The 21,502-nt window shown below is 37.0% G+C and overlaps 1 protein-coding gene across 2 annotated transcripts in view; it reads right to left on the reverse strand.

Moving 5' to 3' along the window:
• Positions 1-534: 534 nt before the first annotated feature.
• Positions 535-21,502, reverse strand: part of INSC (INSC spindle orientation adaptor protein) — a 125,654-nt gene continuing 104,686 nt past the window's right edge. For both annotated transcript variants that reach the window (XM_048308393.1, XM_048308392.1), the window contains 6 exons: positions 21,208-21,379; positions 18,861-19,039; positions 7,909-7,975; positions 5,944-6,099; positions 5,215-5,291; positions 535-3,861 (listed from right to left, as the gene is read on the reverse strand). In XM_048308393.1, the coding sequence (XP_048164350.1) occupies positions 3,733-3,861; positions 5,215-5,291; positions 5,944-6,099; positions 7,909-7,975; positions 18,861-19,039; positions 21,208-21,379 (780 nt within the window). In that variant the 3' untranslated portion in view covers positions 535-3,732. The remainder of the gene's footprint in view (positions 3,862-5,214; positions 5,292-5,943; positions 6,100-7,908; positions 7,976-18,860; positions 19,040-21,207; positions 21,380-21,502) is intronic.

The following is a 21,502-nucleotide window of genomic DNA, read 5'->3' on the forward strand; positions in this document are numbered from 1 at the left end:
TTTTCACAGCTGGAAAAAAGAGAAACTCAGATCCAAGAGCAAGCCAGAAAACAGAGATAGGGCTCTTACAAAGAATATAATTATCTAGATTAGATGGCCCTGTGTTTTTCTTGTTCCCAGTTCTTTAACTTGTAAAGGGCTGAAATTATTTACGCACATTCCCACCAGTTCTGCACTTTCAACTCCAACTAACAAATTCGCCCTAGACCTTTCTTTCAATGCTTAATGACATCTTCCCTCCCCTCCCTTTAAAAATGGGAACACTGGTGAATAATTTACAGTGTCTAGAGTGCTTCTTTAAATACCTTAACTTTAATATAAATTTAAACTTAAAATCAAAGCAGATTCCTCAAAATACAAAAGCCAAGGTTATTTTGACTGTTTACTCCCGTTATTTAAAAGGAGATGGTCAACACAAAAATTTGGAACAAGCCATATAAGATACCAGAATCACTCTTGTACAAAGGCAAAACCCTACAGTTGAAATCCAGTCTTCTGTATACTAACAGGCAACCCCAAAAAATAGTTAAGATATGCAATTTACAAAGACGTTATTTTATTCTTTGTAGATACAAATACTATTTTAAACTGAAAAGGTCAGACAAGTAACATTCCACATAAGTGATTCATGTACCAAGTACACAATAAACTGAGAAAAACCAAACTTTATTCTATGAATGAAACATCTGGGCCCTGAATATCTGTAAACAGTTTGAAACGAAAGCTGAAATTTGAAGACATTGTCCAAAGTTGCTGGAGTGTAAATCAAAATTACAAAGAATCCTGCAGCTCACTGCATGTTTGTTAAGCATTTTTAACCTCACACAAAATTGAAAATGTTCAGAAGAATTTAAGTGAAACTACAACATTTCTAACAAGTTTAACATTCATTTTCCAGGAAGATTAAACCAATACTTAAGCTACATACAGTATAGGTCAATGAGTCCACATAAATTAGCTGATTTGTGAATGTATTACACATACTCTCCACCTCTCTCTCTCCCACCTGTATATGTATATACACAGGGAGTCCAAAGATTGTCCCACCACAATACTTATTTTAGTGAAAATCTCTTTATATGAAATATTTTGTTTCATACTGCATTGAAAGCAAAAATGTTTATTCTGGCTTAAACAGTTCTTTTTTGTTTGGTTGGCTTGTTTTGTTTAAAAGCTGAGGAGTCACTTTCAAAGCAAACATTTAGAATCCAGAATTCATTCAGAATCCAGAATTCTCATTCAGAAGTAATGAGAAAAGTAAATCAATATTTTTAATGACTCATATTTCCAAGTGAATCAAGAGGTAATGTTAGAGGTATGTTTATTTTCTCATAAACCTTAACATATACAAAAATAAAGTGCACAACTCTACGTGAAAAAATCAGACCTAGCTAAAATGGTTTTGAGGACACTTAGGTGACAAGAGGTCTGCTGAAATGGCTCTTTCAAGATATATTTTCTGCTGCAAATATGAGTTCCACCTAAATGTACTTTTCTCCTGTAATATAAACAGACACATTCATAATATGTACACATAAATGGACAAAATGGGCCTAGAATTATGGACATGTATTTGCAGATTGAGAGTATCGGTAGTAAATTCAGTTCACATGACTGTATTTGAGAGCAAATTAGTTGTTGCCAACCTGCTCACTGAATATTTGATTGACGTGTTAGAAATGACATTAAAACATTATGAGTCATGATGGCATTTTCTTAAGAGCTGTGCATGTGTGGAGAAAAATTTTAAATGAGATTTTAAATTTACCCATTATGGGATAAACCCTACTCCATCTAGAAACTCATATCTCTGGTGTTAGTTGAAGCTGACAGAATGAGGTTCTGTACAGCAATTCTCTACAGAATTTGATATGTGTTTTATCAGGGATTGCCATGCTATCAGAAAGATAGCAACACAATCTTATTTTGAATTAGTTTTCAATGAAATTTATGAATTTATTGTTTATACCAAGACATCCATGGCTCACATATGTACTTCCGCTTAGCAAGGAAAGTGTTAAAGTCCATCACTAATACAATATTTTTAAAGCTTTACAGTACCATACATTTTAACAATCTTGGAAACTTAAGAAGCTGTCTCAAGGTAAACAAAAAAAGCAGAATTCATCTCTGTGCTTGCTAGAACATCTCATTCAACACTTTTCTTTGAATAGCTGCTCATGACAGAGGTCGTTGTATGTTTTGTAAGGTTTTAAAATTCAGTCAAGATAGAGCTTATTAAATGAAGAGCTCACAAGAAAGACATTAAGGCAGAGACTTCTTAACCCATACAATCAAGGGAAAAAAAAGTAGCCATCGTTGTCTCACTGCTTGAAGCAAGACAGATTTCATGTATACAGAAAATATGGAAGGCAACCACAGCTCACAATTTCCTGGTGCCTTTCATCTGAACACCACATAACACTAAATAAACATTAATGAATTAAGCTTCTTAATATATCTACAAAGTGAGTACAGTAAGAAGGAAATGTGGGGGGGTTTTGGCAGATATCCTAGTACCCTAAAGTTGCTGAGCATAAAATGATCCAAAGCAACGGTTGGAAGCCATCAAGAAAAAATTATATCTTATTTCATATTCTACAGAGTGCTTTGTGAGAAGTTAAGGAAAAAAACCACTACTAAGATATTGCTGGTTAAGTAATTTTCAATATATGTAGTTTCTTGATGAAAAGAAAAAGCAAGAATTAAGAAGAATGTTGGTAAAAAAAAATCTATTTTAAAATCATGTCTGTTATTTAGGTTATCATCCACTTCTCAACTTCCAGAGCTCCTAAAAGTCCCATTTAAGTTTTAAAAAATACAGGGCTAGTTAGAAAACCAGGAAAATGAAAATTCAAGTTACAATTAATTAAACTCTTCAGATTATTTAGCATGTGTGTGAACAGCTTTTCACAAAACCAGTAGCTTGGATGTTAAAAACATGTCTGAACATGAGCAATTCCAGTTCTTGTAAGGCTTGGAAAGGAGAAAAAATTATCACTGTGTAATGATTCTAAACCATAGGTGGAAAATTTCATGTTATGAATTAAAACACACACACCATCAAAGATTTTTCTAGAATTCTATGAATTTCTATAGGAAATTTCAGTCAACGTAAATAGAGAACTTTCTACAAGTCTGTATCCTCCAATAGAGCACATCTTTATACAGCCTAAGAATGTCTTCTAACATCATTTGAAACCAGTATTTGAACATTTTTTGGAAATTTTTCTCTCAGTTACATAATTCTATTAAAAAATAGTTAAGAACTGGACTCACACTGTAACATCCCTTTCATTTCAAGGTATATACTTGCAGCTTTTAGGATTATTTTTCTTCTAATACAGATAAGGCTAAAACATTTATTAAAAAACCTACAAAATGTCCTAACTATAGAAAAATATCAGTGATAAAACATCATTAGAAGCATTTAACATCAGAGCAACAAATTCTTGGCTTCATTACCTTAATTCAACTATATTAAACAAAACATTTTGTTTGATGGCAATGATAAGGTCTGGTGTGTCTTGGCAGGAAAATAAAAAATTACCTTTGCAAACCACTGAAACAAGTTTTCTTATTCTGTTCCTTTGCTCCTACAAACCACATGTTCATGGGTTTAGAATAAATAAGTCATAAATAACAATAGGACTAAAACAAAATAAAATTGTGCATGTGTTAGCTAACTGTATACCTATCATCCTATATTGTTCACAGGTTTTTGGCTCCCATTTATACAAAGCTCTCTTCCATATTTGTGCATAGCAGAAAAGAATCCACAAGTCTGGGCTTTACCAGCTGCTGAAAGTCTGAATCTTCCAGTCCACCAGGACTCATAACTGCCAGTCTCCGCAAGGCTGCCTAGAAAAACAAAACAGCATCATTGCCATGCAGACAGGTTTGGCAAAGTCTTCTTTGCAGGAGTCCACAATAACCATATCTAAATCATAGGCAGAACTCAAAACTGAACTGTGCAGGTCTATGAATTCTGCTACCTGGGTAATCTCTCGCTGCTGTCTTCATCTGTCAGATAAAACTTCCCTCAAGCAAAGTTATTAAATGACAATTATTTTAGGGCACATTACTTCTAGACCTAAGCAGCAGCTCTGAGCACAGTACAAGCCCTCAGACACCAGTAAGAATATCTGTCAGAACTTGAAGCATCTTATGTGTCAAGGACAATATTTTTGCCACATTTTTATCAGAAAATGTCTTCAGGCAGTTACTAAAATATCAGGAGAAGCAGAATTGCTGAGACAGGGAGGTAGGTAACGTCTCAAGCAATAGGCATGGATTCAAGGAATGTGCAGCAAAAACTTCAATGAGACAGAAAAATCATAGTCTGGTTTGCTGCCATTGCTCTGTGGTCTCTGCTCTAACCATACAAGATTAACAAGTCTTCTTGGCATGTAGGAAGAATACTCACAGCTTTTTCAATGCTCACATTTATACTTCCTTCATCCTGAATGAGACCTCTTTAAACGAACAAGCTGCAATAACTGAGCTTTACTTTTACATTTAAAACAACATTAATAACATAAAGCACTGTCAAACAATATTCTTCAGTCTTCATCCATCAGAGCTTGTGTCCTAACCCTAGATCACTCATGTTCCCAGGGCCCTTTCACAGAATGCTCAGTGAAATCATTCAGCTCTGGCATTTGGCTCACAGTCCATGCGGTGCAGGACCAGCAGCGGGGATCTTTTTCCTCAGCAGAGAAAATGTTACTCTTCTGTTGCCCACTCCTTGACTGGGCACTACATTGTCTTGGAGACACTAATAGAACAAAAAATTGGAGTGGAAGCAAGAAATACTTTTCCCCCTTTTTGGATGCTTTACATAGATATTTTCATATATACTTGTGAGTGTGGATAAAGGGCTGCTACCCCCATGACTCAAGGCTAATTTCAACAAACATAGAACCATCACAGAATGGAATTTAGGAATTAATGCATCCTTAAATTCCAAAGTGTCCCAGTGAAATTCTTTGGTGCCCAATTATGTGAAGATGAAGCCATTTTTCCTTATGTGTTAAATCTTCAATCAGATGATGAATAATTGACAGTGTACAGGATTATGCTTAAGGGGAAAAGCAGGAGAGCCTGACATGAATTCAAAACGTTTCTGCAATACTTATGCATTTTGAAACCTATAGGGATTTTTTTTCTTAATTTTCCAGTATAAGCACGAAAGAAACACTAAAATGTACATACCAGACATGCCACTAAAACAGAATCACTGTTATTTCTTTCTGTTGGTGATCTGCAAAGTTTAATCAGGCGAGGAATACCTGAGTGCACAAGAGTGTCAGGAGAAATAATTTAGAAAAACAACTTCTTATTTTGAGAATTTTTTAGATGCATCATATTTATCTTTTTTTAGTAGATATGATCTCTAATGCAAAGATGATATGCAAATACTTAAGGGACTTTCCATGGAGCTATGCAGTTCAGAGCAGTGATAATTAATAGTTGTAAAGCATAAACAAATAAATTGGGTTTACTTGCTACTGCTCTCTCAGAGTGGAAATTGTAACTCCATTTTCTTCCCTACTTATCTTCCAATGCACCCTTAAAAAACTCCTACCCAAAGAACACTTTCCCTCCTGTTGGATTCATCACATCTGGACCTGCTGGGGTCCTGGTTTTCTGTGCCCTGACAGATCCTGCACAAGGGTTTACATACAGGAGTGGAGGAGGCAGCAGAGTCAGTCAGCACAGTAAGGCACAGCTACGTGTTGAGTGGATGCTGCACCTCAGGTTCCTCTGGGAAATGAGCCAGAGGTTCATTTAGCTCCATCTCCTCAGTCATTCTCTGGACAGACTCCATAGGGAATATCTTTCATAAAGTTTACCAAGTGAGGCTAAAAATTAAAAAGAGCTTCTCCATGACTGGCAGTTCCTCCCTCTTTCAGTGCCATTAAGCAGAAGACACATCCTTACAGCTGAGTTTTATGGCTGCATCTGCCACCTCGGGATCTCGGCTGAGCCGTGCCAGGGTCACTGCAGATTTCTGCTGGACTCGCTCACAAGCGGCAACTTCAGCTGGATTTCCTGAGGAGGACTTTTCAAAGAGCATTTCCATTAAAAGCTGAACACCTAAAAGAACACAAGAGCCATCGTTATCCTCTCTCCAACAAAAAAACTCAGTGCATTAAAGGGAAAAGGAAAGCTGGGTTAATACAGACCAGTCAGTGCCCAGGTAGGACATGGAGAATACAAAAAGGAGGGCAGCAATTTGGACGTCAGCACTCAGGCACATCTGATCTGTGCATAAGTTTCTCTCCACTAGGAAGCTACAGAACTTCTGGAACTAGAAAATGCACTAACTCTTTCCTCCTCTAAAAGTTGGTATTTTAAATTTCACAAATTTATTTCGGTCAACTAAATGCAATTCCTTATTTTCTTCTAAATTAACCTGAAGGGAATTGCTACCTGAAAAACCTGTAATGGCATATTTCAGCTTTCTAAATGAAGTTTCAGTCTCAATTAAAGTAATTATTTTTTGTTTGTTTACATATTTTTAAGCAAGCCTTTAAAAGTTTCCTTTTCAAACTGTTTAAGGGTATTTCAGAATGAGAAATCCTTTAATGAAGGGAACGATTACATCTGTTTCTTGAAGTTTACTGTATGACTAACTCTTCACTCCAGAAGAGACAATGTCATCCATGTCAAAGTGGCTTCACTAACTTATTGTTGCCTGCAGGAGTTGGTACTCTTCTCGTAGTACCACAAAAAAAAAAAAAAAAAAAAAGACTTCTCTTTTCTAGATTATTTTAAGTGTAAAGACAATTATGTGCTATTAGACTCCATATGCTATTAGGCATTCAGATTACTTCAGGTAGCATCAGAGGATTTTTAACTGTTAGAACATTTGCATAAATAATTCAGAGAATTATCATCAGAACCATGCAGCTAGATAATAATCAATCAGCATACAAAAAAGTCAGAGTTGAGAAGAAAGTATCTAAATTCTCCAGCATTCAAAGACCATTCTCAGAATGTCACTTCTGACTAGCACCTGCTTATTATAACATTAGGCAGACACAAGAAAGACTTTACACACAGAATGAATGTCAAACCCTCTCAAAAGCCAGGGGGCAAATGCCTCTTGTGAACTTCCATGAGGAAGTCTATACAGCAATTTTACTTGGTGTCATTGTCCCTGACAATCCACTGCAGTGCCTAGCATGAGTTAGGCCTAGCAAAGCAATATATATGAATTTTCACTGTAATTTAATGTTTCCCACCAAAAAAAAAAAAAAAAAGGCACCTGTCTTACTATATTGCTTGGCCTTGAATTTGCTGGTAGGTGTATTAATACAGCATTTACATCTTCCTCTATTTCATTCACAGAATTATTAACTTTTCGGACTTCTGGTGTGCCAGTAACACCCAGGATTTCTTCAACATAGTGAATTTTGCATAATGTGGTATTCAAAGAAGTGTGAGGAAAAAACTGGCAATTGCTGTACAGTAATAAGTATGTAATACTTCTGAACACCTGTGAAAGAAGTGACACAAAATGCAGGTATGCATGGCTCAGCATCAGGTGATGACCTGCAGCTTGTAAGAATTGCCACGTTGTGTAATTACCACAGTAAAGGTTGTTGAAACCTTTTTTACTACTTAGGTTTGCATCTAGGAGTAAGTCACACACACAGAACACCAGCAATGTGGTCACAAATGCAAAGTTTTCTAAACCAGTGGCATTTTATTTGTTATGTAGAACCATCCCCAGGACTCATTTTGCACCCTCTAGCAATGTGCAATATCCAGCTGAGATAGGATATAAAATTAAGCTTTATTAGTGAAGCCTTTCTCCTTTATCTTGTAAGTCCTACATTCTCATCTACTCAGACTCTCCAAAAATAAATTAAAAAAATATAATTCAGCTAAAATACATACCATTTCCTTGAATGATTTCTGAAGCACACTGGTCCAACACAGACATGTTTGCCAATATTGTTACCACCTGTTGTTAAAAAGAGAAGGAAATATGAAGTCTAGTCCTACAATTCAGTAATATTAAATATCATTGTGGTTCATAAAATAAATATGGCAGAAATATGGCAAACATCTGGGAGTGCTGTTATTGAGCTGAATCAGTTCAGGTGAAATGCTAAGAATCCTCACAAGAGATCTGGAGTTTTGAGCTTTGATTCAAGGGAATATTTAAGGAATATTTTTCAGTTTTGTTGAAGTCAAGAAAGGTGTGCATGTCAAGGCACTATCACAAAAGGAACTAGACTTAAAAATCTGTTTATACCTTTCCAGAGGTAAAGACCATGGTCAGGCTTGTACCAACACATTCTGTCTTGATATGTGCACAAGCACATTCTGAGATCTTGATTTACAGAATTTCTTATCCCAAATAGCTTTAACTGTTTTTGAAGTTAGGTGTAAATCAACTTGCTTAAAGTGATGCAACAAGCCACTGACAGAGCCTGGACCCTGTGGTGCCGTTGGCTTTCAGTCCCCCATTCCCTTCATTGATATCACATACTTTCTCACACATCTGGCAAGACATTCTTCTTTATCCTTCAAATAGTTTGCTTTTTGCATGCAGACACATCTCAATATTAACAGCATGTGTGAGAGACCAAATAATAAATGCTAGAGATGGCCAGAATGCAAAACAGAAACAATATCCTTTCTTAAGAGGTTTTAAATTTTCTCTAATCTAATTCAGGAAAACTGACCAGCCTCAAAAATAATGGTCAGTTTTGGAAATGGTTATCAACTTTTTAACAGTACAGTGTCAGTTCAGAAACCAGCACACTTAGATCTAAGGAGGTATGAGATCAAATCATCATTCTGATCTCACTTTGCCATTTTAAAAACAAGGATGACTCATTTCCGATGCTGTGACATAAAGGTCTTCCACTTTGGAAGGCAGTGTTACAGTGTCATCTCTCTGAATAAATATACTTACTTAGCATGCAAATGAGTTGCTGAAACTCTAGAGTGACAGGTAGAAATATGGTAACTCAGTGTATGTCTATGTATTTATTCCATATTAATTATTAACTGTGTTGCAGGCAGAGTGTATATGTTTTCTCATTCTAAATTATATCCCGTTAATGAAAATTGCTTCCTCTGTGCAGAATCTGTACCCCATGTGGCTCTCTAAGCCACAGATGAAGAATTCAATTAACCACAATTTGAATACATGCCAATTATTCCACTGCTTCAACTTATTTTGTCTAATAAGTATTTTCATACATAAAAATAGTTTGTGTGCATCTTTTGACACCAAAAAATTATTTGAGGTTATAGCTGTATTTCCTTTGTGTTGATTATGTGGCCCCCATATTTTGCAAGGTTTATGGACTACCCTAATGGGTTTGTATGCAACCTTCTTCAGAGGGGTGTAAAAAAGACCCTTATGATCAATGACCATCAAGTTCTACCTATATTATCTTTTAAAATCTTAGTAGGACTCAAATGGTAGTTAAGCCATGGATTAGCTCACTCCATATGGATAGATTTTTCTTTTCCCAAGAAAATTCATTCTCCTGTGATATAAACAATGTAACAAAATAGGATAATGTAAAGGTATAATAGGCAAGCAGAATAAAGAGTTGACTTTGAATGCTCTATTTCCCTTACACTTTCCTATTTTAAAGTTCATGCAACTTACATGAAAATTTCCTCTGTAATACAAACCAAAGTTCAAGGAAGTTTCCTACTAAAGGTAAACACTCTAGAGGAAAACCCAAACAAATGTAGACTTGATTTCAGAAAGTAATACGTCCCTGAGTACTGGTATTAATGAAATCTCATCTCTTTTGGATTTAGAGTTTACCAAAAAACATAAATAGATGTTTTCCAGTAGCATGTCTCCCTACATCTCTAGATGTAGATTTTTAGGGGGTTTTTGTCTAATGATACCCAGACTTACAGTGCAATCTTTATCTTAGACTCTCTTCCCATTATCTGGCTCCAAATTTCATAAAGCCTTAGGCAGTCTCAAAAATAACTACAAAGTCCTGTTGAATCAGCAAACCAGTTCAGATGTTATTGTGAGACATGGAGCACACAAACAGATACAGATAAAAGTGACTGCCTAAGCCTCATTTCATAGTTGAAAATTACTGGGGGAAAAAAAGATACTAAAACCTCTTTTAGAACTGAAATAACTTTGACATAATTGAAAGACTTGAAGACATCTAACATGGAATCTCTACCATTCAATTTCAATTTTTAATATCAATTTCATTACTTGCTCAAGTAATTGATCCTATAAAAGAGCACACTCTATGATTACAAAGCACTGGCACCTGACACAATTTATGATTCTTGCAATTTTTCTGTATTCCTAAGCCATGCAATGAACTTGTGGTCAACTCAAAGTATAAGAAAGAGGATATCCCGAAGGCAGGACATGTGAGCCCTGGTCATCTGCCAGTGCCATCCTACCATGCAGAAGGAATGTGCTGAAACCACCCACTAATTCCAGTTCCCTAGTGATGTCTTAACCTCTGGGATTTGTAGATGTGCTATTAAGCAAATTTGTTCAGGGAATCCAGCATAATTCCCTACCTCAGCATCTGTATCTCTGCTAGGCAGATTTGCTTTGGAGGTGGATCTTGATCCATGCATTTCCAGTATCTGTGTTTTAGCAGTGCTCTCCGATAGACTGACCCAGGCTGGTCCACACTCCTTTCCCTGCCATCCAAATCCATCAAGAATTGCAGGTGCCTCTCTAAAACACAGCAGTGTGATAAACCTGGTTGCTGCAGTTTTCTCTGTGAGCTGGCAGCCCTAAATCCACTGTACTAATGAAGACCACAGAAAAATAGACTTGATCAACAAATAATCAGCATAGAAACATAGAATGGCTTGGGTTGGAAGGGACCTTAAAGATCATCTAATTCCAATCACTGTCATAGGTAGAGACACTTCCCACTTGATCAGGTAGCTCAGAGCTCTATTCAGCCTGGCTTCAGGCACTTCCAGAAATGGGACATCCACAATTTCTCTGGGCAACCTGTTCCAGTGCCTCACCACCCTCACAGCAAAGAATTTCTTCCCACTATCTAATCTAAACCTACTCTGTTTCAGTTTGAAGCCGTTCTCCCTTGGCCTGTCACTACATGCCCTTGTAAAAAGTCCTTCCCCATCTTCCCTGTCGGCTCCCTTCAGGTCCTGGAAGGCCTATGACATTTCTTTGCCATCAGAGGGAAGCTGGATGATTCAGGTCAGCATCACGAGTCACACTGCTAAAAACAACCAGTGGAACAGGCCTGCCGGGTTCATCCCGCGCTCAACACCTGCCTGTTACCGCGTGCTCGGCTCTACACACCTGAACCACGGAGCACTGAGACACAGGAAAATGCAAAAGCTCAGGAAAGGAATTCTCAGACCAGCTCATCTTTTAGCACCTTTTCAAGGGGCACCAACTTAGCAAAATATCAACATGCAGAGATTTCACTGGGAGTAGTAAGATTTTTCACAAGAGTAAGAGACTAAGTAGTTAACCTTCAGAACTTAAAAAACCACATCTAAGATCAAGAAGCTTTGAAGGTTCATCATTAAATAGTTTTTGGTGAACTGAGTATAAAGACATATTTGAGGGGGAAGGGTGCCTTTAGGTCCTTGGAAAATTTCCCTATTTAATAAATTAACTTTTAAAAATAGTGTCATTATTTCATATTTTTCAAATGTCAATACAGCATCATCTTCTTAGTCTTGCAGTTGCCCTGGAAATTAGTCTGAAATCTAATTTAATATCTCTATTTTTATAAGCAAAATAAGTTAACAGATATTAAACAGATACCTCTCTTAAATGACAATATCATATATTTTTATAAAATTGGTGGTGTTGATCTTCTTTGGTTATTCTATACATATATTTCATAATTTAAAATTTGTTTTTATTTCCACAGCTTCCTTCCACTCCCTCAGACTTTCACACATATTGAATTTATGAGTGGTGAACCTTCCTTTTCAGTTCTGTAGTCTGCTTTGCACTAAACTGTAGAAATTTGAGTTGTCAAGAGCAATTTAAATTTGAGAAACCACGGTTAATTAAAAACCTTTAAATTAGTTTTGTTCGAACTGCAGTCACCTTGAAAATTGTTGTTGCTAAAATATGTAATTACTAACACTATAATATAACACTTTTCTAAACAACTAATGGCAACTAATGCTCACCAACCAGTGCACAGAGGTACTGAATATTTGATGCAAAAGTGAAAACTAGACACAAATGCTTTGCTATAAAATAAGATACACTGAAAGTGTAAATCTGTGTAAATCTATCGAAGAGATTTAAACTTAAAGAATACTTAAGAAACAGAAAGCTTCTCTGATAACTTTCCCTTAGTGGGAGATTTAAGATGATCTGAAAGTATCTCCCATTATTGTGAAAACAGCTACTCAGGAAGAAAGATGCCATAGGATTTGGAGGATGAAAGCACATATTTTAGCCTGTTAAAGGGCCAATATCTTACACAATTGAGGGTCTCTTACCTCATTTGTGGGAGGGGGGTGTCTACAGAGGTGGAAGGTGTGATGCTAATATACCTTTATTGATAATAAAGGCACCCTGCTCAGTAGGCTTTTATCAACAGCCCTGACATAAAAAGAAAGACAGGAGCTCAAAAAAAGAATTAGCAAGTAATTTAATAAAGTGGCAAAGTAGATCAATATAGAATTGCTAATTCTCTTAGTTAATTACTCCTTTAAGGCTGATTGATTGCTAAGTAATATTAATTTTTGTACATATTATAGGAGCATTTTGTAATTCACTCAAATAAATGACATAAGCATAAATGATAGTGTGCCTGCAAAGTTCCAGATACCCATCTTCAGAAACAAAGTGGCACCTGAAAACTACTCAGAAGCAAGACAGAGTCTCTGTTTCTGAAGGCAAATTAAAATCATCTGAACATCACAATTCAAGATCCATCCACAGGGAGACAGCAAAAGAGTACATATAGCAGGGATCAAGAACAGGCATTACAGCAAGTTAAGGGAGAAAAAAACCTTTCAAGATATTATCTACTGGGAGAAAAAACTTCACTAAGAAGTCTCTAGAAATATTTTCTGGGGCATTATATTGCTTAAAAAGAGAAAATAATTTCAATTGCTTCTGATAGCCATATTTGTGATTGGGAATTTAGTTTTTCTCCCTGAAAACAGGAAATAAATACACCTAGATGTGCAGAAGAAGCTAACATCCCCATAAAATAATAACAGTGGTTGGAGACAGGATCTGCTTGCAAAGTCTAGGTTTATTCTGAGTCTGTGCCAGGGAACTGTATTCTTGGCATGCTGAGGCATAGCAACAGGGACTAAAGCTGTAGGAAACTTATATTTTGGAACAAAGGAAGTCTTTACTACATTTTTATTTACTTTACTTCCTATTGCTGACTAATCTAGATAAGGAATAGGCAGAATATCCAGGTTCTCACATTATTTGTTTATAAAAAAGCACATAGGACATGCACCCTGTATGGGTCACATTGTGAAAGAACACATCCCATAAACCAGGGCATGTAACTAGAAGAGTGATTGAGTTAGTGGCCACAGTTTTCTGTCTTTCAGGTTAAAACCTGGTGGGCGGAAAGAATAACCATCTCTCAGACTTCCTCCAAGGAGTTGAAAAGCCTCTCATGTTTTGAAACAGGCTCAACCAGCCAAAGGTACCTAAGACATCTGATCTCCCCAGAGTACAAATTAGCTTTTCAATACAAATTAGCTCTTCAACTGAGCAGAGATTTTATTCTTCCAACTGAGCTCCTTGCTTTGCAAGTGGGAGCACATTGTCTTATCCCGCATAGAATCTGAAATATGAAAGGCAGAATTGTAACTAAGCAGGAATTTTGTCTCAAAAATTTTAGTGCTTAAGATAGAGATATACCCCTGAAGTATAACAATCCATAGCACTGACCACATAATGCCAGTCAGTACTGTTATTTATTTATGCTGGTCACACGTGTGATGTAGGGACCTGTTAATCCACCGCTTTTCCTACTTCACATGATCCCCCTGTTCCCTGCCCTAGCCCTGGCCACTCCCTCGGTTTCTCCCTATTTGTTCCTGTACCCCAACCCCGCCCAGGGACCGCCCTTGGGCCCCTGACAAAACCACCCCACACCCAGCTCACGGGGTCTCTCTACCTCTGAACATCGTGGGGACACGATGTGATTAAAGCCATCCCAAACCCTCATGAGAGACCCTTCTCTGCCTTCTTTACCACCACTGCATTGTAATGCTGCTGGCTGCCAGAGCCAGATGGAGGGGCTGTCCAAAATGGACTCAGGGGTGTGACTGATTGCATGGCCCTAGGAAACCCTCACTGAGCTCTCAGGGAGCAGCAGCCTGCTAGGCAGAGCCTAGCAGTTACAACAGTGCACGAAAAGAAAGAGATAACCAGTTGAAAAGAAAAAAAAGACATCAGGAAAATTATTATTACAGTCTTACATGGGAAACTTATTTGAATATCAATAATATAATGGTGTGGTTAAAATTGAGATAGGTGACTTTTGGCCTAATTTTCATTCTTTCATTTGTTACTGGCAGTCATGTTTCTCTTGATTTCTTAAGCTTTTTTAAATATTTTTTTTTAATTTATCTGTTCTCTTTCTAGTTATATTAGTTTAAATCATGTTTTCTCAGTGTGATCTAGTCAATACTGGAAAGGATCTTACAATTTTAATGTACAGTTTACCAAGCACAGTGCACAGCCAGGCCTCTCAGAGATCATGGTACTAATGTCAGAGCTGGATATTAACAGAGACCTGTGCAAGAAAATGGTACAGATACCCTTTTATGACCTTGTCCATATGTGAAGGCTTTGTTAATAAACTCCCCAGTATTCAAGAACCTCACATTGAGAAGTAGTACTGCAAGTTTCTCTCATACAGACAGGGATTTTCAAAAGAAATCTAAAAGAGCTGTTAATACTCTTCCCATTAGAAACATAATTCTCAAAGTGTTTTACCTGGGGTTCAACAATATTTAAAAAGCAAAACTTCTTTGTATTAAAGTAACAACTGTCTCTAATCTCCTTTTGACACTACAATCTCCATTTAAGGAGGAAAAAAGTGAGGAAAGACGGTAAAAAAAAAAAAAACACAAATGCCTGATAAGGAAAGGAAAGATGAAGAGCAGAGAAAAAATGTGGAACCTAGAGGAAAAATGGTATTAATGATTTAAAATCTTAAGTGAGAGAAGATCTCAATGACAAAACCAGCAGCATCTCCCAAATACCAAGAAAACAGGAAAGAATTTATCAGAAGAAAAAGAAAAAAAAAAAAAAGCAGCAACCATTTTCATTTTTCCCTTCCAACTTAATAGCCTTTCTCCACCTCAAACTGTTTTGAAACTTAATTCACTGATTTTAGACCTAAGAATAACCACTTTAAAATGTGTTCACTGCACATTAATTCTTTGTCTGCCTGAATAAGAGATCAGAAAGTGTTAGGCTATACCTCCACAACTTCACAGGTAAGGTGAGAATACTAACAACACTGAAGAGACAAGTGGGAATGCAGAGAGAAAAGTTTTATTATATATAAACATACTGTGCCCACACATACATATTTCATATTTTTCCATGTAGAGTCTAAGATGATGGTTAAAGTCAAGAAGACCCTGAATGATAAGGGGTTTGGCTAAAGCCCTCTCCTGACAGGGCTTAAACTCCATTAAGACTGTATATACTACACTGCTGAATTCAGGCATGAGCCCTTCTGATAGGATATTTTTATACTTCTTTGAAGTAAAAAACCCCCTCTTCAGAAAATAACTGCCCGCAGAAAGAAAAATAACATGGTACATTCATATGCATTTTGACCCAAAAGAGGGGACTAAAGAATATGGAAAACTAAGGAATCTGGAAAATATTGCTTTATGACAATACTTATGCCATGTTTTTTGCTAAATACTGAGGAATCTCAGCATAATGTTGCTGGCTACAGAAACTGTCACATGCTTCTATAAAATGGACAACGATAATTTTGTTTATCAGTAAGTCCAACTCTCAGTTCTAGATTTCTTTCCTGACCTAATCTAACACTGCCTTGGAACTGAAAGAAGAAGTAGGTTGGTTTTCAGATAGTGAAGACAGGAAATGTTTGTTATCATTTACACAAAAAAGCTTTCCAGAAGTCAAAAGGCAGAACATTTTTAAAGGTGCTTGAGCAGTAAAATACTTCTTGCAGACAACACACAATGTATCCAACATCCTGGGAAGACTGTTATTTATTTGTACCATCACAGAGGATGGTAATTAATAATAATTCTATGTCCTGTATAGAAGGACATAGTGTGAATTTAAGATGAGATAAAATGGCACAAAGGAAAACAAAGTTCACTGTTCCTTCCCTGCATTTCAGCTGTCTTTCTCCCATTTTTGTCTTACAGAGTAAAGCACACTTCAGTCTAGCAAATTAATCTTTCTTAAATCAGCATTAATGCTAAAGTAGTAATATACTTAGAAATATTAGGTGGTTTTCTATAAGTAGCTGTGTTACTGCGATTAAAGTTTTGTATGAAAAACAGAGCATTTAAGTTTGAGGGGCTCTTTTATACAATTTTATAATTCGGATAATATTTTGTTGTATCTGCTATGAATCTTCTTAATTTGTTTAATGGTTTCAACATCTAGTATAACTCAATTCCAAATCAGCTGTTTCACTGGCCAGGATGACTTAATCATTCAGAATGGGCATTAGTCCATGAAAATACATTTCACATTTCTTGCATATTCCAAAATAAAATCTTGAATCAAAAGATTTTCAAACCTACTCATCCTTAATGTACATCTCCCTAGGCAAATGTCTACTGCCTGGGACATAATAATATATATACTGGGAAAAGATATTGACTACATTAGTTACCTAAAAGGATGTACAATCAAAAACCAAAATGGCAATTTATGATACCCTTATAAAATATAGTATTGTACTGGTTTTTTTCTTTTCAGCTGAGAGTATTTTCCTCATTGCAACTAGGCACAGAGCAATTTAAAAGACAATGTATTCCATAAGACTGCCATAATTGGCAGATACCCCCCCCCACCCCCAAATACATGACTGAAACAAGGGGAGCAATTTAGTCAAACACACACTTGTTCAGGAATTTGAAGGAAGACTTCCACATTACCAAAACTTCTTGACTGGCAGCTCTTAAAAGACAAGATGAGCAGCACTCAGATCCCACCGGGACATTCAGTGCTCAATAAAAGAAGACCCCAAGGTAGGATTTTATACTTCCCATTGCTGCAGGAGCCAAGGAGTCGGCTCAGAAGCTTCCTGCAGCACACCACAGAGAATATCACCCTTTCTGCTCTAGTTTTGCATTCTGAGATGGAAGGTGAGGGGTTATGGGGGATGAAATCTCATCAGTTCTTGGAAGGATGCCATTCAGTTTGCTGTTCATCCAGCCAGTGAGATGAACTTGCAGCTTGCAGGTTGTAAAAGGCCTGGAACTAGTCTGTCACCTAAAAAAAGTCATAGGTATTTCTTTCAATGTCTGCCTGCCTCATAAAAAGAAGGGGCTTGGTGTGCTACCCTCACAGCAAACTGCAAACTCACAGGTGACAGCAGAATTCAGATGAGGGCATAAAGAAATAAGGAAATCAAAACTATGAGAGCATACGGGAGGAATAAAACAAAAAGGACTTGAAGAATGCTACATATGTATTAGTACACAGCCATGTCAACACCACAGCTGGTATCCTTGACTTTGCCCAAAGAGCAGCACAGTAATTATGGCTTAATTCTATCTTTTTATGCACAGTCCTGAGCTGAAAAACTAGTAAGTGTTATTAATATGAGCTAGGTTACCTAGTGACCCCTGTAGAACACCAATAATCAGTTTCTAGGGTCCACTGTGCCTTAATCTCCAAGGCCTGGCTCCTGGTTAAGGGTGAACAAAGCCTTCTTTGGCAGTGCAGATCCTAAATCTACCATAATTCATCTCTTGGCTACTTCAGAGGTGTGAAGGGGAAGGTTGTGAGGCCTGAATGATGGACTTTTAGTTACAATCACAAGGTCTCTTGAACAGAAGTAGATTAAGGGAGCTGAGTACCAACCTCCATCCCTCAGCAGTGACTGCTGGAACCCTCAGGCCTCATGCACATTACTCTGCCGAGGCAAAATTAATCTCTGAGATGCCAAATAAGCAGTGCCTCTGCAGCACCCCATTGCATAAGAGTTCCTGAGAGGAGCAAAAGAATTCCCTCTGATTTCATCCGTGCATTACCATAGACCATAAGTATTCTGTGTCCCTTTACAAAAAAAAAAAAAAATTAAAATAGTGGTGAGAAGGAAAGAGAAAGGCAAAAGTACATTAGCAGTATTTGCCAATAAAAATTTGCAAACCATCTACCAGGCAGTGAGGACTTGGTCCAAAGCCCACCGACGTCAATGGGCTGGGGATCAGATCCTTATTCAGCTTTTGGAGCTAATTCTTCTTTGAGCTGACAACCATTTATTTAGGCTCCGTATATAACTTTGCCTCAAAGCTCCATCCGGTCAAGTTTTGAACCACTCCAAAGACAGAGATCGACCACCTCTCTGGGTCTCTGTGTCACTGTTTGGCCAAATTCATGATGGAAAAAAAAATTTACTATCTTAGATGTATGAAACTGCACCTTTTTTTTTTTTTTGGGAAATCACATTAAAGTTGTCATATTTTGTAGTGCTCATTAAAAAAAAAAAAAACACAAGAAACCAAAATCAAGGAAGGAACTGAAGCAGATAAAGAAAGAGGCATATATTGAAAGGAACCAAGAAAGGAATACATGAAAGAAACTTAGGTCTGACTATGCCAAAACAGACACAGTGCTGAAATCTGTTGGCTTTTACACAAATGTGACAGTGGCTTGCTGAGAAATTCCTCACCTGATCCCGAGAATATGGAGTGTCCACTATGCGTTTGTCGGAACATGCTGCTAGGAGAATCTTCATTGCATTTAACTGGAGCAATATTTCACAAGCCATGGTATCAAAGAAAGTAATATTGGCAAGAGCTGCTGAAGCCAGCAGGAAAACTTCACCTGATGAGGCTTCTTGGCACAGTTCTAGGAATGCAGAAAATAAACTGAATAAAAGTCATTCGTTCATTGCAGCATTTAAAGGCAATATTTAAGCATCTGCAACTTGCAATAGTGATCTTATTAGCAAATATCAAGTTCATAAACATCGAGATAAAGAGGAAACAAAAAATAAAGTTGATTTTTTTTTAATTATGTAACATCCTAGAGTGGTTTAGGGTGGAAAAAGACTTCTAAGATCATTGGCTCCAACCAAACCCATCACTGCCAAGTCCACCACTAAACCATGTCCCCAAGTGCCACATCTGCACAGCTTTTAAATACCTCCAGGGATGGCGACTCAACCACTTCCCTGGGCAGCATTTCCCAGCACTTAACAACCCTTTCCATGAAGTAATTTTTCCTAATATCCAATCTAAAACTCCCCTGGCACAACTTGAGGCCATTTACAGTTGTTCTATCACCTGTCACTTGGAAGAAGAGACCAACACCCACTTTACTACAACCTCTAATGAATTATATGCTCTACCTAATATGCCATTCTATTGGGAATATTTCACTGCATGTTGTTCAAAATAAAGCTTTAAATACAGGAGGCAGAAAGCTAACAGTAAATGCTCCATAAGAGAATAATTCTGTTATACATCCTCTTCTTTAGAAAAAGGTACATATACATGTTGCCTATCTCTAAATCTAATTCTCTGTAGTCGAAAATCATCCTGCATATTTTTCAACTTCAATAAGAAGTGCTGAAGAGACAGCTACCTTTTAATCTCTTGTACATATGTACTTTAACTAAGATGTGAATCACCTGGTAATGGGATTTCTGCATGGTTTAAAAATTGAAGATATTACAGTAATTCAATTACTGAGTTATAAATATTACAAGGAAACTGGTGTGTGATTACTGAAACGGCTCTTGCAAAGTTATACGTGTTCCATTTTTAATGCTTACGTTTCTTGGGCAGAATATATATCACTAAAATTCCTGTGGAACTTAAACAGCAACAATTGAGGAAATGATCCACCAGCTAATTCCTTCTGGATAGGCTGTTCAGATAGGCCCTTGGCTCTGGTACACTATAATAACCCAGAAAATCATCTGAAACAAATCAGGACAGATGCCTCTAGCTACAACAGAATCAAGCTCAGCACGGGTTAGTTTCACCTGCTGGATTCAGGGCAGTGTCACAGCACAAGCTTCTCCATTTGTTGCCAGACATCAGGAATAAATTGTTCCCTTGATTTTTGCATTGCTAGTTCTGTTTGGGCCTATTGAAGAATTCCTAAATACATCTCAGAAAATTCCCAGCCACTGCAGAATCCTCAAACACTGGTACTACTCTTTTTTTCTTCTTTAAAAAAAGAAAAACCCCAAACACAAAAACATGCATTCAAATTGAAATGCTGCAGTCTAACTGTAACCACTGGGCTCACTAGAAAAACATCCAAATGTACTGATCCATTATACATGAGAAATCAAACTAGAAAACCCAAACAGTAAATTCTGACGTGGAGCTCTGGGAAACTGAATTTCCAAACTAGAGAGAAGAGAATGCTTGAATGAAAGCTTCTGGTATTTGAGAGGGAGGGAGCACAGTGCCAGAAATAAGATATTCTTCTCTTTATGAAGTAATGAGAAATGTCATCTTGTTTTTCTAAACTATCCTCACTGACCTAGGTTAAGAAAAATCTTGCTGTTACCTTTGTCTCTTTTTACCATGGATCAGAGGCCTAGACAAGAAAGACAGATCTTTTATTTCTTTTTAACAATACCTATAAATTATACGACACACTACTTTTCCTCTGAATTATCATACAAATGCAGATGTAGTGGTGAGCTTGAGTTCTAGCAAATTTGGAAAATAGAACAGGCATGAAGGTTAGCAGCTCTTAATATTGCTCTTTTACAGACAAACATCAGACAAGAGAATGCTTTGCTGAGTCTTTCTTTCCTGAGGCTCTTAAGGTAGATTTTCACACAGATATTATTTTTACAAATATGCATAAATTCTATTCAAATGTGGACTGGAGTAAAAAATATTATACAATTTCAGAATTCTCTGGTTCAAAATTTAAAATTGTTTTTTTGTCTGTTAAGGGAAGTATGGTAAACCTTATTTAGGGAATATTTCTGATGAAAGAGTCCTGCTCTGTTTTTTTAACTGAACTCAGAAGTCCTTCAGAAAACTTACTGACAAGTGCTGTCACAATTTCTTCCATATTTTCCAGAAAGCTGCTGAGATGCTGAGTGAACGTGAGGTGTGGAGATGTGATCTGGGCTATTACTGCAGCTGCTTCTGCATGAGTAGCTTCAGAATGGCTGTTATCAGTGAGGATGTCAGCCAGGCACAGTATCCCATCAACCTATGAAATAACAATAGGTAGAAGTTAGAAATACTGTAGGAAGCACTTTTGCAACCAAAGATGGTTTTCCAGTTGTCTTTTCTCAGAGGTGACTAAACTACTCAACTTATTTTCAAAAATAAC

Source organism: Corvus hawaiiensis, chromosome 6 (genome assembly GCF_020740725.1).
Source record: "Corvus hawaiiensis isolate bCorHaw1 chromosome 6, bCorHaw1.pri.cur, whole genome shotgun sequence".
Classification (NCBI taxonomy): Eukaryota; Metazoa; Chordata; class Aves; order Passeriformes; family Corvidae; genus Corvus; species Corvus hawaiiensis.